The sequence below is a fragment of the Antechinus flavipes genome, chromosome 3 (assembly GCF_016432865.1).
Source record: "Antechinus flavipes isolate AdamAnt ecotype Samford, QLD, Australia chromosome 3, AdamAnt_v2, whole genome shotgun sequence".
Lineage (NCBI taxonomy): Eukaryota > Metazoa > Chordata > Mammalia > Dasyuromorphia > Dasyuridae > Antechinus > Antechinus flavipes.
The window spans coordinates 561,296,927-561,312,799 of NC_067400.1; the positions used below are offsets into that span (position 1 = coordinate 561,296,927).

The following is a 15,873-nucleotide window of genomic DNA, read 5'->3' on the forward strand; positions in this document are numbered from 1 at the left end:
ATGACAAATGTGGAAATATGTTTAGAAAAATTGCACCCATTTAACCTATGTCAGCCTGCTTGCTGTCTTGGAGGGGAGGTAAGGAAAGGAGAGGAAGAAAAATCTGGAACACAAAGTTTTGCGAAAGTGAATGTAGAAAACTATCTTTACATATATTTGGAAAAATAAATGCTATTAAGAGTGAGGGGGAAAGGAATTAAAAAACAAAAAGAGTAAATAACCTTAACATTTCAATAGCTTCTAAGAGCAACAGAGTCCTTTCATATTATACAATATTTGGTGTTCAGAAGCATAAGTGAGACATCAAGAAAAGGTGAAAATTCATACTTTTTTTTTTTTAAATAGCATTCTATTTTTCCAAATACATGCAAAGGTAATTTTCAACATTCACCTTTACAAAACCTTGTGTTCCAAGTTTTTCTCCCTCTTTTTCCCTCTTCCTCCCATCCCCAAGATAGCAAGCAATCCAATATAGGTTAAAGATGTACAATTCTCCTAAACATAGTGAAAACTCATTTAGAGCTTCTTTGGTCCAGCCAGAGACAATTCATGAACAGAAATTCTATTTCCTAAGCAGAATCACTTACCCCATTTTGGAAGAGCTGTCTTTGAACAGAAGCAAGGTAGATTCCAAAGTAGAAGGCTTAGGAATAGAGCTACAATCAACAGCCTTGAAAATTTCTGTGCTGTCAACAATGTTCTCCTTATCCATTTCTTTATATTCTTCTTTCATATCCTTGTCTTCTACCTCTTCATCATCAAGAAAAAATTCTCCTGTCTTTACAAATATCACCGAAAAAGAAAGAGAAAGAGAGAGAGAGCAAGAGTGCAAAATATTAGCCTAAAGGATAGTGGTTTTTTTCTTCTTATAGTTTAAAAATGCAACTTGAATTGCCTCTACCCTGAGCCAAAGCCATAATAATTTAATCCTTGCATTTTCATGACACTTTTTTACACATGTTATCTCACCTGATTCTGTATAGCACTGGGAGGCAAAGGAAAGGGAAGAGAGATTGTTATCTATAGCTTAGAAAAAGAAGATTAAAATACTAAAAAATTAAGTGATTTGCTCAAGATGAGAACCTTGGAATATTGGAGGCTATCTAGCTCCGTGTCCTATCATACAGCACCAACAGGTAGCTGGTCAGTAAGACTTGCTTGAACACTTCCAGGTTCAAGGAATTCACAAGGCAAGTCCTCCAGTTCATCAGCTTCAAGTCTTAGAAAGCTCTTCATTATTTTAAGCCTTAAAGTGCTAAAATTTTTATTCTTCTAGCTTAGCCCCTTAAGGCTACAAAAAAATAAATTTAATGTCCTTCCCAAATAACTACCTTTTAGATACTTGGATCCCCTCTAAGTATCCTATTCAAGACATTAAACTAATCAGTTGTAAAATAACCTTCCAACTAATGAGCTAATGCACATAAATTATTATTGCTTTACAGAAGCTATAAAGTTCCATGCTGAGGGGCAGGGAGGGAGGTTTCCCTCAACCTAGACAATCACTAACCCAGGAAAGCCTCTCAGCCTTAAGATTTCATTCCCACACCCAGGAAAGTCAGCAATTACAATGGTCTAAGTGGCTTTTCCCTTTTATTTTAAGAACAGAAAGAATTAACTAAATCACTAAAGGAGAGCAAAAGCTTAATTTATACAAAGGGGTCTCAATATCACTTTTACATTCAAAAATAAATACCAACAAAGTAGACAAACAGCCAAGGTTCTGAATATTGTAGGTGTTCAATAAATGGTGCTGACAATTGAAAACCCTGAAAAATAGCCCTGAGAATCATGGAACAGGCTATGCTGTCACCTCACTCTGGGCAGTTTAAATCTCTTAAGTAACTGAACATGCTTATTATCTTTCTCTGGCAACAATGCCAGAAATAATATCTTTCGCCAGTCTGATTTTCTTTCCTTCATTAATCATGACTTAGTCAGCAAGCATTAAAAAGGTGACAAAATTACACAATTGCCAGAGACCTCCTGATTGCCTTCCTCCTCCTCCTCCTCCTCCTCCTCTTCTTCCTTCTCCTCCTCTTCCTTGTCTGATTCATCTGTCATCTCCTCCTCCTCCTCCTCCTCTTCCTCTTCCTCTTCCTCAAACCCATCCTCATTATCCAACTTGAACAACGCCTGCCGCTTCTGGCGCTCCTCAAGTCTTCGGAGTTTCATTGCTTCCTGGAGTTTTGCTTTCAGCACCTGTAGCTTCTCACCTGAGCAAGTGAGCAAGAATGAGTAATAAATATACATTAGACCCTTTACAATGGAGCTTTATAAACATGTGATTCCAGGTAACTAGATTCGTGTGGTAATATTACTTTAAAAAAGAAAACTAGAGTGCTCTGATGCTTTGGGCCTTTCTTCCTTTGGTAAAGGCAGGGCTTCTTAAATTGATGCTTCACTTCCAGACAAAATTAGTGAATCAGAGAATCCAAAGAGTCACAGAATCATAGGCTTGGAAAGACCCTGCACTTATCTAGTGCAAGCCCTACCTGATACAAAAATCTTCTTTATGGTATCACTGACCATAAGTTTAGTCTCTTCCCAGTAAACTGTGAGCTCTTTGAGGGGAAGAATTTTTATAATTCTTCTTATAAACTGTATCCCCAGCTCTCAGCACAATGCCTGACAAATAGTAGACAGAATCAGATTGGTCAAAGGGAGAACCTTCAAAAAATTGCTAATTCCATTACCATACTTCTGAGCAAAGCATCATATGAGAAATAGGCCTGAGATATTTTCTAGTGCACAAAACTTCCAGGGAAAGAGGTTTAGAGCATAAGGCTGGTCGATGGTTAGCTGCTTTCACTGGGGGTAGGTGCCTCCAAAGGACAAGAAACAAAATCAACCAACCTGGAATCAACGGAAACAGGATTCAAATGAAAGCAGATTGAGAAGATATTGTACTATTCCCTTAACAAAATTAGCAGAACAGATGAGATTGCAATGGAAAGAGGACTAGACTGGAAGCCAAGAGACCTAGGTCTGCATCCTAACTCTGTCATTGAGCTTACCATGTTACCTTGGGCAAAGCACCTCACCAATTTTACATGAAGCTTTGGGTTCCTCATCTGGAGCCTAGATAATCTTGAACTCTTAGAATCCTTTAACTCTGATATTCCAAACTTCCCCATTGCAAGACTACCATAGCATCAAAGAACTGCTAACAGATGGCAGTTCTTCTTTAGAGGACTAAGAAAATGCCCAGAAACATAAAAACTCCATAAATACCTGGTTTTGCATAGCTCATTCCATCTAATTTTTCTGTAGCCAAAGTCAGGGGGACCACATCAGCCTTCAGCTCTTCCTTGCCATCAGCACCCATCTCCTTCACTATAATGTTCAGGTTCATTTTTCGTTCAGACACAGTTTGGGCCTTGGCTGTAGGACACGCGTGCTTCCAGAAACGCTCCTTTAAAGCTTCCAGTTCTAAACAAAACCCGCCCCCCCCCAGTCCATTGTTTAGTTTTAAGCCCAAAGGGCTTCTTCACCAATAAAAAGCAAAACCATCAACAAGCCAGTTAATCTTGTTAATGTTGCTACAGAGTAACAGCAAATAAAAACAAGCACACACACACACATACGCACACGCACACGCGCACACACACACACACACACACACCCCATTTGTATGTTTGTAGTAGAGGATTTTACTTTACTGAATTCTGTTGTATCCTTCAGTTCTATGAGGCCTGACTTGGCCTCAAAATGTGCTATACTACTCCAACTGCTCCTACCGGCACGACTACTTCACTAATATGGCTGAAACAAATTTTGTTGAGCAAGAAATCCTGCATAACAGATGTGCTCACAAATTTAGTTAGCAGTCAATCTACTGAAGAAAATACTGGCAAATGGTCAAATCCCAAGTACTATGAAATAAAGGACATAAATCCTAAACCAGGACTAAAGTTCCTGGTTTAACCAGAACACTAAATTTTTATTAACTCTATTGGGTCATAACATTATTATTTTTATAATCCTACTGATAGAATAGGTGCCTGGGAGATACCCTAGCCTTGAGCAAGCTCTACACCAAAGTCCCCCAATACCACAGCAGCTATGAGAATTGGCTTTTTTTTTCTTTTTTTTTTTTTTGAACAGCACTGTATTTTTATTTATTGTTAAATATTTCCCAATCATATTTTAAACTGATTTGGGTAACATTGGGAAATGTTTAGGGGTAACATTTAGGCAATGTTAGAGACATGGTTCTCTGATTCAGTGTGTTTGACACCTTTTCCCTCCTCAACTTTTCACTCAGCAACTATGTAACCCCTAGTGTCTTTAACCTTTTCCCCTTTCCAGCTTTTGCTGTCTTCCCCCATTGGACTATAAGCTCCTTGAGAGCAGGGATTAGCTTTCCTTTTTAAATTTTTATTGTCAGCACTTTGCACAGTGTCTGGCATATAGTAGTCACTTAAATGTTTTCTGAATCAACCCAAAGCAGCACTGTGGAGGTAAGGGGACTAGAAGAAATCTTTTCTGAGGCTTGTTATTGTTGTTTGTCCTTTGTTCTCAAAGACAACCATGACATCAAGGAAGTAATGCCATGATGTGCAAGTGAACTGGATTTATGTGAGGGAGAGCTGAGAAAGGTTACCTGGCTCACTTTCTCTTTCCCAGCCATTTGGGTCCAGTGGCCAGATTCAGATCAAGATGACAAGAGATGGCCCTCTTTTAAGCTAACATCTGTTTGCTCTAAAGTGAGAGAAGGGTCCTGGGACAAAACACAAATGGCTCCAGGAAATATCTAGAATTACTTTCTCAATTACCATTGATACTATCTTAGCAACTGTCTATATGCAATTACCTATAAATCTCTTCAGAGCCCACTAAGGACATTTCCCATTACTGATACACTAAGAAATACATTTAGCAAGCTGACTTTTAACATCATAATATAACATCATAAAATACTATAAATATAATAAGAAGAGTGTCTTTAAGAGATATGCATAACAGTAACTCAAAACTTATCCTTTCTCCTCCCATTCTTCAATTCAATCTATTACTGTATGCAGATACAATGTATACTCAATATTGGTTTTATATTATTTTTTAAAAGTACACTCTTTTGCCTTGTGCATATGAATAGTCTTCTACTTTACTAAGTAGTATGTGATATTCCCAGACTCCTCAATGCAGGGTCAAAACAGCGTCAAGGATTAGCTATGGCATTTTTCTTTAGAAAACCATGGCTTCCTGAATAAGATTCCACCTATATCTACTAACATTTGGGAATTACCTATTAATTTCAGTGATTCCCACGTTCCCATCTATAATCAAAGATATATGAGAGTTGTTTGCATTAGCTACATCCAAAATGGAAGAATAACTGCTATTCAGCAGAGAGGAAGGCCTAGATTAAAGGATTACCTCTATTGGGTTCAGGCTCATCAAGAGTCACAAAAGAATCTTCATTAGCCCCTAGCTTTGGCTTAATGGAGAGATCTACTCCCAGTCGCTGGAGTTTATCCAGGAAGCTGACCCTCCTTCCTTTTTCTGATGTAACAGCGGCCTTTCCCACAGCTTGCTGCCTGCCGTCATCTACCTTGCTCTTTGTTTTGTTAGGATCTTGAGGCTCTTCTTCCTCTAGAACACTGAATTCGAGGGCCACAGGAGCCCTCGATTCCATTTGTGCTGGCTCCTTACTCCTGAAGATGCCAGATTCCTCCTGACACTCTGAGCTGTCCTTAGGTGAAGGGCTCATAGGGGCCTCCACGAGTTCCTTCTGCTCCCGCCCTCCACAGCATCCTGACTCCTCTCTTGTGCCAGCCTCACCAGCAGGCTGGTCAGCAGAGTTGGCAGGGGCCTGGGGAGCTAAAGGTAGCGGGCTGTTCTCAGTTTCCGGTTCAGGGCCCGCCATTTGGTCAGAGCCTCTGGCGTGGCTGGTGCTGCTGATGTCACTCGAGCTAGTGGTGGTGCTGATTTCTTTATTGAAGGCTGCCTGATACTTAGAGGACCTGTCAGGAGGGAAACAGGCTGAGTGACTCTGATTCTCAGGGAGCCATATTCTCAATCTTTTTTTTTTCCTGAGACAATTAAGGCTAAGTGACTTGCCCAGGGTCACACAGCCAGGAAGTGTTAAGTATCTGAGGCCAGATTTGAACTCAGGTCCTCATGACTTCAGGGCTGGTGCTCTATCCACTGCGCCACTTAGCTGCCCCTCAATCTTTAATAAAAGGCTTTGTGATCATTACTTCATATGATCCATGACCCCGTAAGGAAAGCAAGAAATATTGCCATTTTACGAGTGAATATGAAGTGATTGCCCAACAAGGATAACTCAACTAATACAAGGCCAAATTAGGACTCAAAAATCAGGTCTGCTGCCACTCTTTCCATTAGAGTATGCAGCCTTTCAGCAACTTGGGGAATTTTTTATTTGGGGTTGAGAGGTAATGATTTACCCTAAAATCGGCTTTCTCAAAAAAGTAAGTCTAGAAAATGTAGCCACATAAACAGAAAGGACTCTTACTTCAGCAGCGCCATGGCGTTTCCCTGGCCGGAAGGTCGAGGCTTGCTTCTGAAGAAGTCATGAATGGTTTTGTTTTCAGGCATGTGATAGGGAAGAGAGAGGGCGGACTCTGCCGAAGGGGACAAAGCAAAGGAGTCAAAGACTGAAGAAAACGCACAGTAGTTAAGCATGCACACAAAACTCCATTAGCCAACAGTGAGTGGGTAAGAAAGGACATAATCATTCCAACAAAGGGAGGGCTGAGAACAAAAGATCTTCCTAATGGAGAAGTTAAGGTAACTGCAGGTGGAAAAACATGTTCAGTTTATATTAAGAGACCAGGAATTTCACAATGGTGACTCTTTTCACCAAAGTTCCCTAGGCTTGAAGACCATGAAATCATGGGGTTCAATGATCTCAAAGAACATCTGGTCTAATGCTATGTAAGGCATAAATTACCACTACAATATGTTTCTCCAGCAAACAGTTATCTAGTTTCAGATTAAAAATCTCCAGGGATGGGGAACTCACTATTTCCTAAGATAGACTGTCAGATTTTTAGTCAAGAGAGTTCATTTAGACTTTTTCTGATTATTAGAAAATTCTTTCCTCTACTAAGATTAAAATCTGCCTTGTGTAATTCTACCACAATAGTCTCGGAAGCCAACCAATCTGATCCCTTTTCTGTTAGACAACCTTCATATACTGAAAGATGATGATTATTTGTTCTCTTTAAGTTCCCCCTTATCTAGGTGAAAAAAAAAAACCATTTTCTATAATGAACAGGACAAGTAACCTGGTCACATGCCCCTGAGCATTCTCTAACTTGTTAATTTTTCTCCTAAAATGCAATATTCAGAATTAAATCTAATACTAAGATATGGACCAACCTGAATACTGACCACCTCCTCCCCGGTTCTGAATACAATTATGCAGCCTAAGACAACATTAGCTTTTTTGGCCAAATAACATTAAACTCGCAAAAAAAGACCCAAGTCTTTTTGCTATTAAGATATCTCTCTTCTATCCCAGACTTGTACAACTGGATTTTTGAATGCTAAATGCTTTTATCCTTATTATATGTAATATTATTAGATTTGGTCATTGTTTCAGTCTGTTAAAATCCTTAAGAATCCCAATTCTATTACCTAATGCAGAAGTTTACAAATTCCCCCCAACCCCCCATTCTTTGCTGCAATGAAACATGCATGCATGTGAAATTTGCATATGCATGTAAGAATGCAAGTATAAATTTAAAACAATTTGTGGGAGATGGATTGAATTGAAAAGCTATATCCCATATAATGTGGCACGCCTAGGACAATGTACTAGCATGCCCTTTGGGAACTACTGATCCCAATGAGCTATAGCTTATATAAAATTATTTTTATTTTTGCTGAGGCAATTGGGGTTAAATGACTTGCCCAGGATCACATAGCTAGGAAGTGTTAAATGTCTGAGACCATATTTGAACTCAGGTCCTCCTGACTTCAGGGCTGATGCTCTATTCACTGTGCCAGCTTGCTGCCCCTAGCTGATATAAAATTAAAGGTAAGAGATCAAATTGTTCAACTCTTTCCTTTCACAGATGAGCACACGGATGCACAAAAAGCTTAAATGACAAAGTAGCAATATTAAGACCAGAATCCATTTCTTGATTCATAGTCTTGAGATTCAGGTGACCTAAGTTTCATATCCAGGCCTTTATGCTTATCATATAATTATGGACAAGTCACATGCTTTGTGAAGCTATGGTGTATGTAGAAAGAACACTAGATTGAGATTTAGAAGAAAGAGGCTTAGATATGAATTCTAGTTTTTACTAGCTACATAATCTTTAGTAAATCACTTAAATTCCCTCTACCTCAATTTTCTCATCTGAAAAAGACAAAGTAAAAATAAGCAATACATGCTAGGAATGGGAGGGAGTCTTGTAAATATTATTTGTACTCTCTACCTCACAAGGTTGTTGTGAGTGTGCAAAGTACTTGAAAAATTGTAAAGTGCTAAATAAATGTGAGTTACATGAATTACTTTACTCTTCCTCCCAGCTTCATGCTGTCTACAAATTGAATGCACCAAGTTATTGATAAAAATAAAAATACTGAGCAGAACAGTGGTATAAACGAAATTTAAACCTAAGAATGTCAGAAACATCCTTTGAGCCAAAACTGATTTTCTTACAAAGACTTCATTTGTGTTTTCTACAAAGCACAAAGAGTAATATCATTACCTCGAATAAGACGTTGGCTCTCACTATGTAGCCTTTTCATAGCTTCTTTACTTAGCTTGGCCGCCTTTCTCTCCTTAAAGAGAAAAGAAACTTATGTTGGTGCTTTAAATAAAGATGGATGCTTCTTCCTGAAAGAGGCTTCTTTTTCTAAGAGAACAAGGAGAAAAGGGAAATGGGGGTAGGGGAGAAAGGAGCAGGAATCAGGACAGAATAAACATGAGGAGGGAGAAATGAACAACTCACTGGAAAGAAACCAAAGGGAACATGGCTTCTAAGTATTCCTTCACCTTTCTTATCATTCCTTTTGACAGCTCCTTTTCATCTTCAAATGAACAGCCCCCACTTTCCAAAGACAGCTCCTTTTTCTAAAAGACAAGATAGCAAAGCAATCATCTAACAGAGAAGAAATGACATGACACAGGGAAAAGGCCCCAGATTGGGTGTCAAGAGGCTTTGGTTCTAGTCCTAGCTCAAACACGAACTCGTTATGTGACTTTTGGCATATCAGGGTCCCTCTCTGGTTGCCTCCCCTGTAAAAGGACGTGGCCAGACAAGGTAAGTGAGGGAAATAGGTAGTGCAGTACTTGGAGCACCAGGTCTCAAGTCAGGATGACCTGAATTCAAATCTACCAGACAATTACTAGCTGTATGACTCTGAGCATAAACCCTTAACCTCAGTTTGCTGCAATTTCCTTATCTGTAAAAAGGGAATGATGATAGCAAACACCTCTCAGAGTTATTATGACAATCAAATGAAATAATAATTGTAAAATGCTTAGCACAGTACATGGCACACAATAGGCTTTATTATCCATTTTAGTTATTATGGGTAAGCTATTAGATAGTGTCTAAGAATTCTTCTGGGCCCCACATGCTGTAATTCTCTTCTGTGATTAAAGGCATCAAATGTCTAAGTGGGTTGAGAAGATATTTCTTACCAGAAAGTTTTGGTACAGATATGTTTTTGTGACTCCCAGTGTACTAGACTGTCTTCAGGTTGAATTAATTATTTAATAGATATAAAATCCCCAAAGAATGTCAAGTTGCTTAGATTCCAGACATTCATTAGAAAGTTCAAAAAACAAATCTGGTGCCCTGAACCAGGCTTACAATGTAATTAGCATTCAATACCAGTTCCCCAAAGCACCCCTTCTTTTCCATATACCTCTTATGTTTCCAAGGAGATAAGAAAAATCTCTAGCAGGCAACATGGCAAAGGATATAGAATTTTTGATTTGAAGCCAGAAGATTTGGATTCAAATTCATCTGATTTTATTAACTCCATAACCATGGGCAAGCCTTTTTTCTTTATAAAATGGATATAATATCTGTAGTGTCCACCTCTTACCTCACAGCAGTGATGTGAGGTCCAAATAAGGTAATGTTCTGCAAAGGGCTTCATAAACTTTAAAGCTATTTATGACACTAAGCGACTTGCCCAAGTTCACATAGCTAGTAGGTGTCACAAGGAAGAATTCAAGTCTCCTTCACTCCAAAACTGATTCGTGTCTACTTTGTCATGTTGCTTCTCAAAGAACTCTATGCATGTCAGAAAATATCACTAGTGTGTCTGTTTTAGGAGGCTTAAGTTAGAGCTGTTTTTCTTGCCATCTCCCCTGGGTTCTCTGGCAATTGTCCCCTTTTGACCTTACCTTGTGCCTGATCCTGTTTCCCCTATTTGGATTCTTTGTTTTTATTAGGAAAAAAACCCAAAATCAACAGATCTGTTCCATCCAGGTTGTGAGCTTCACACCTCTGGCTGGAATTCAACACCACCTTTTGACTGTCTCCTACCAGGATATGTGTGATTTATAAACCAAATTGGGGAAAACATCCTAATGACCAGTCTGTTCCTATGGAGAATTTTAACATTTTTACAGAATCTGAAGCAACACTTGCTATCAGTCAATCCTAATATGGCAATACTACCTCAGCCCCACTTTCCCGACGGGTTAGCATGTCTGTCACCTGTACAACAGTTTCCAAAATTAACAACCGCTAAAAAACCTAAATCAATCAGCACATGATTTTCTTAAGTTTAAAAAAAAATCTTTATCAACATCCAACTCTAAGCTAAGGAGGGAAAACAACAATTGGGAATGATGGGAAGGCCTGGTTCTATTAACCCTTTACTTACCTTGTGCTTTTTGACTTTGCCTTTCACAGAAGCTCGTATGGATTCTAATGATTCTTCATCTTCTGGTGGGAGATCTTCTTCCAAACCAGTCTCAAAAAGGTCACTGTCCCCAAGAAGACAGCCACTATCATTGAAAGGTTGTTTGGTTTCACCTTCCTGTGTAATGTTACCAAAAAAAAAAAAAAAAAAAAAAAAAAAAAAAAACCAAGCAAAAATAAAGCCTATGCTCTTCATTTTAACATTTTACATTTTAACAAATTAGCATTTAACATTTTCTTTTGTTAATTCATTTAAGATTTATGCCCCATCCACCTCTGAAAAAGATTTTGAAGCGATCAAGTTAATATTCTGAAACAGATAACAACTGACTCTGCTACAGTGAAGAATTATTTTAATTAGTTCATAACACACATCCAACCTGGGTAGAACAGAAAGTTCTATCTACAAACAACTGCCCAAAATTAATGCAGAAATTAGTGAGGGCTTTTTGAAAACTGAATCATCTATATTGGGTACTTTCTTTTAAAACTAATTAAGGCTGAATTTTGACTGAGCAAACAAGATCTCTAATTGCTGGAAGCATGCTAATTCATATGAGAAGTATTAAAAAAAAACCTTTCATTTCAAAGTTCACTTGCATTCTTCAAATCAAACACTAATTGTCTATTATGTTAACTGCTCATATTTATATGGCACTTGAGAGTTTACTAAGCACTTTCCTTAAAACTATCATGTGATTTAGGAATTATTTCCTCCATTGTGCAGATAGGGAAACTGAGGTCCTAAAAGTCGATATGATTTGTCCAGAGGTAGAACCAGGCCTAGATTAGCTTGGTGGTGCTGTGGCTGGAATCTCTTGGAATCTATCTTCCTAAATTCAAATCTGGCGTCAGATACTTACTAGCTGTATGATCCTGGGCAAGTCATTTAATCCTATTTACCTTAGTTTCCTCACCTGTAAAATGAGCTGGAGAAGGAAAAAGCAAATCACTCTAGAATCTCTGCTAAGAAAACTCCAAATGAGGTCATAAAGAGCTGGACATGACTGAACAACAAGAGTCAGAATTAGAATCCAGGTCTTGTGATTCTAAGTCCAGTTCCTTTTGCGCTATCCCTTCTATCTCTTTATGTTGTGCTAGGTCATGAAGGGAAAAGATATAAAGAACATACAGTCCCTGTCTTTAAGAAATGAAAAATAAATTATGGACATGGGTAATTAAAATACAAACTGGATATGTTAAACATCCTAAAAATATCTGAATGACCTTTAAAAATACCTCATTTTTATGTTCCTTTTTTTTCAGCCGACTAATCACTTCCATCTTTTTGGCTTCTTTCTCAAGCCTTCTCTGTGATCTCCCTTTTATTTTCCCTTCAGTATCTTCTGTAGCCCGAGTACATTCTTTGAACCTTTTCCTAACACCTGTTGGCAAGGTCACAGACTCTGGGGATTGAGAACCCAGATCCGAGCTACTTTCAGCCAAAGGAGTCATCACCCGGCTGTCAAGGTTCTTCTGATATGGTGGCTCCTCAGTGTCACTCTCATCACTGTCTTTCAGAATCTGATAAATCTTTTGTGCTTTCCCCTTTTTCCCTGCATATATGTTTTCTTTATTCTCCCCATTTTCCAGTTCTGCATTGTCATAGTCAGTCTTCTTAGGAAGGACATCTCTGTCCTCTTCTTCACTGTCACTGTCCTGCAGGAGAAACTTGTTACGTTTCAATTTCTTATTCACAAAGATTTCTTCGTCTGAGTCTGGAATAAATGAAAGATAAAAGAATGTTACTTGGTCACTTGGACTTGTCCCCATCCCCCCTCCCCCCAAAATATTCATCTGTAGAAATGGATGGTTTGATGCGTCAGAGATTTATTTCAGCTTGTGAAATCTTGCAACTACCACTAAAGGTTTATTTTAGCACAGCAAATTGAGCCTTATCCACATTATGAAAACATTTTCCCGAACCTAACATAGCTTCCACATATTGAGAAATGTAATTATCCACACTTTAACAGCTCAGTGTAGAAAACATTTCTAATCTGTATAAAATTTTACAATTCTGACACTGTAGTTGGAATGAGTTCCTCTAAATATGTTTTGTAAATCATAGAATTTTAGAGCTAGAAAGGGACTTTAGAGATCATCTAGTACACTCATTTATATAAACGAGGAAAACTGCAACCTACAGGGGGAAGGGCCATGCCCAAAATTACATAAGTTAGTGGTAGGGTTGTGACTAGAATTTAGGCCTCCAGATGCCCTAATCTAATCTCTCTCTCTCTCTCTTTTTTTTTTTAATAACTTTTTATTGACAGAACCCATGCCAGGGTAATTTTTTTTACATTATCCCTTGCACTCACTTTTGTTCCGATTTTTCCCCTCCCCTAGATGGCAAGAAGTCCTATATATGTTAAATATGTGGCAGTATATCCTAGATACAATATATGTTTGCAGAACCGAACAGTTCTCTTGTTGCACAGGGAGAAATGGATTCAGAAGATATGCACTAATCTAAAATCCAAATTTCCAGCAAACTAGCAAAGTGCATATGGGTATTCTCCAAATGGAATTACACATTTAATCTCAAGTCAACTCAATTCATTTATCAAGTTTGTGCTATTGGGCCCATTACTAGGAATACAAATACAAAAATGAAATAGTTCCTGCCTTTAATGAGCTTGTGTTCATTGCACTAGAGAGCTTTGGCATCTACTAAGAAAATTTGGTGCAACTTAAGGATGAAAAGCACTAAAGAAAGAAACAGGAAAGACACTGCAAAGGAGGAGCTCTCCTGAGCTACATTTTAAAAACAAAAACAAAAATCAAACCAAACCAAACCAAAAATACAAAGGAGCAGCTAAATGGCGCAGTGGATAGAGGATTGATTTTGGAGTCAGAAGGGCTCGAGTTCAAATCTGGCCCCAGACACTTAAAACTTTGTAGCTGTGTGACTGGGCAATTTCCCAATTGCCTCGCAAAATAAAAAAAAAAAAAATCACCAACAATTTGACAACAAAACAAAACAAAACAAACACACCAACAATTTGGGGAAAAAAAGAAAAGACAAAGATTCTGATGGACTGAGTGAAGAATTACAGGCAGAGAGGGCAAAGAGCTTGAGTGAATACAGAGTCAGAAAACAGAATGGAGAGTTTAATCCATATCCAGGAGTCTAGTTTAGCCAGAAAAAGCAAGATGTGAAACAAGATTGGAAAAGTGAATTCAAACCAAGTTGTAGAGAACTATAAACGGAAGCTTGAGCAATCTATTTTATCCTAGAGACCAGTAAAGGAAGCCAGTAAAGGTTTGGGTCAGACCTTCTGCTGTTAGAAAATTACTTTAGCAGCTATGTAGAGGATAAATAGAAGAGGGAAGACATTAGAAACAGAGAGACCAACTTGGGGTTACCATAATAGTCTAGGCAAAAAAGGGCTAGAACCAGGGTAGTTGCAACGATGACTAAAGGAAACATTTAAAAAAAGATGGATAAGTAGAAACAACAGGATTTAATTAATTAAGGATAACTGGAAAGAGAATGATGTCCTCAGTTTAAAAAAAAAAATACTTAACCCTGTCCATAAAGTAAATGAACTCTGGAAGTTTTACATGTGAAAACAAGGGATCAAATAATATTACAAACCTCTTTCAATCAGGGGTGTGTTCTTTGTGTTAGAATGTCCTGGAGACCCTGTTTCACAGCTGCTCTGCCCACTGTCTGAATCAGTTTCTTCCTTTGTGTTCACTTTGGGATCTTCAACGTTTAGGTGAAGCTAGAAAATTGGAATAAATTTTAAATTAATTGGTTAGCAAACTGCTCTCCTGACAAGATTACAGGTAACAGATATCCATGCAGATATTGTAATGTTGAATTTATAGTTAACTGTTAATAAACTGTTAGTGAAGAAAAAAGTTTAGGATCATGACATTGAGTTAAGATAGCAACAATGAAAGTTACAATATGGTAGAATAAAAAGGACATCAAATAATAGATAACAAAATGTATGGTTAGAAAAACAAAACAGTTCCCTAAGACAACATAAAAACCAAACCCCACTCAATTTGATTTTGGTGCATAAATAACCAGGTATCTTGTATTCATTTTTTTTTGTTATGATTGGCAAGGCCTAGATATCATATCAGCTGTGAATTCCATATTTTTCAAAACCCTGCTACATATATATGCTTTCACCAGCATTAGCACAAGATGAAATCTATTTGTGAATGAGAGCAAATGCCTATGACTATCAGCATGGATTTCAAAATCCATGTACTGACTTCTTGGTTTACTGTTGTGTAGATGCATTCTATTCTTCTTTAGTTTAAGTCTTCCCAAGCTTCTCTGAATTCTCCATACTCATTTGTCAAAGTATGGTAATATTTCACAACAGTCATATAATACAGTTTATTCTTTCCAATGAACAGACGATTAATTATCTTGTTTCCAGTTTTTTGCTACCACAAAAAGAGTTGCTATGAATATATAGGTATATATTGGATCTTTCTATCTTTTACCTAGGCAATAAGACAGCACATTGGATAATGGAATAGAACATAGACTCATGAAGATCCAAGTTTAAATTTTGTTCCAGGGACTGGCTCGCTATGTGTTTTGGGCAAATAGGTTAGCAATCAAAAATGTTTATGTGAATGAAATAAAATCACCATAAAATGGAAAATGATAGACTGAAATTAGAAACCAGATTCCAACATTATGTTGTTTACAAGAAAAATATGTGAAACAAAGATATACATAAATTAAGGGGCTGAAGCCCATCTCAAACAAAACAAAAGCCAAAAATAGATCTAATTTTAAAAGACAGGCAGGAAAACTACATTTTGCTAAAAGGTACCACAATAAATTAATATCAGTACTGAACATATGTGCACCAATGGACATAACAGTTACATTCTTTTTTTTTTGCTGAGGCATTTGGGATTAAATGACTTACCCAGGGTCACACAGCTAGGAAGTGTTTAGTGTCTAAGACCAGATTTGAACTCAGATTCTCCTGACTTCAAGGCTGGTGTTCTATCTACTGTA

General features: G+C 37.8%; 1 protein-coding gene across 1 annotated transcript in view; it reads right to left on the reverse strand.

The window, feature by feature from the left end:
- CLSPN (claspin) overlaps positions 1-15,873 on the reverse strand; it is a 39,782-nt gene that overhangs the window by 13,829 nt on the left and 10,080 nt on the right. The window contains exons 2-11 of the mRNA XM_051987669.1: positions 14,473-14,602; positions 12,111-12,589; positions 10,834-10,989; positions 8,984-9,061; positions 8,697-8,769; positions 6,485-6,593; positions 5,383-5,969; positions 3,235-3,432; positions 1,984-2,216; positions 588-778 (exon numbers count right to left, since the gene is read on the reverse strand). Of these exons, the coding sequence (XP_051843629.1) occupies positions 588-778; positions 1,984-2,216; positions 3,235-3,432; positions 5,383-5,969; positions 6,485-6,593; positions 8,697-8,769; positions 8,984-9,061; positions 10,834-10,989; positions 12,111-12,589; positions 14,473-14,602 (2,234 nt within the window). The remainder of the gene's footprint in view (positions 1-587; positions 779-1,983; positions 2,217-3,234; positions 3,433-5,382; positions 5,970-6,484; positions 6,594-8,696; positions 8,770-8,983; positions 9,062-10,833; positions 10,990-12,110; positions 12,590-14,472; positions 14,603-15,873) is intronic.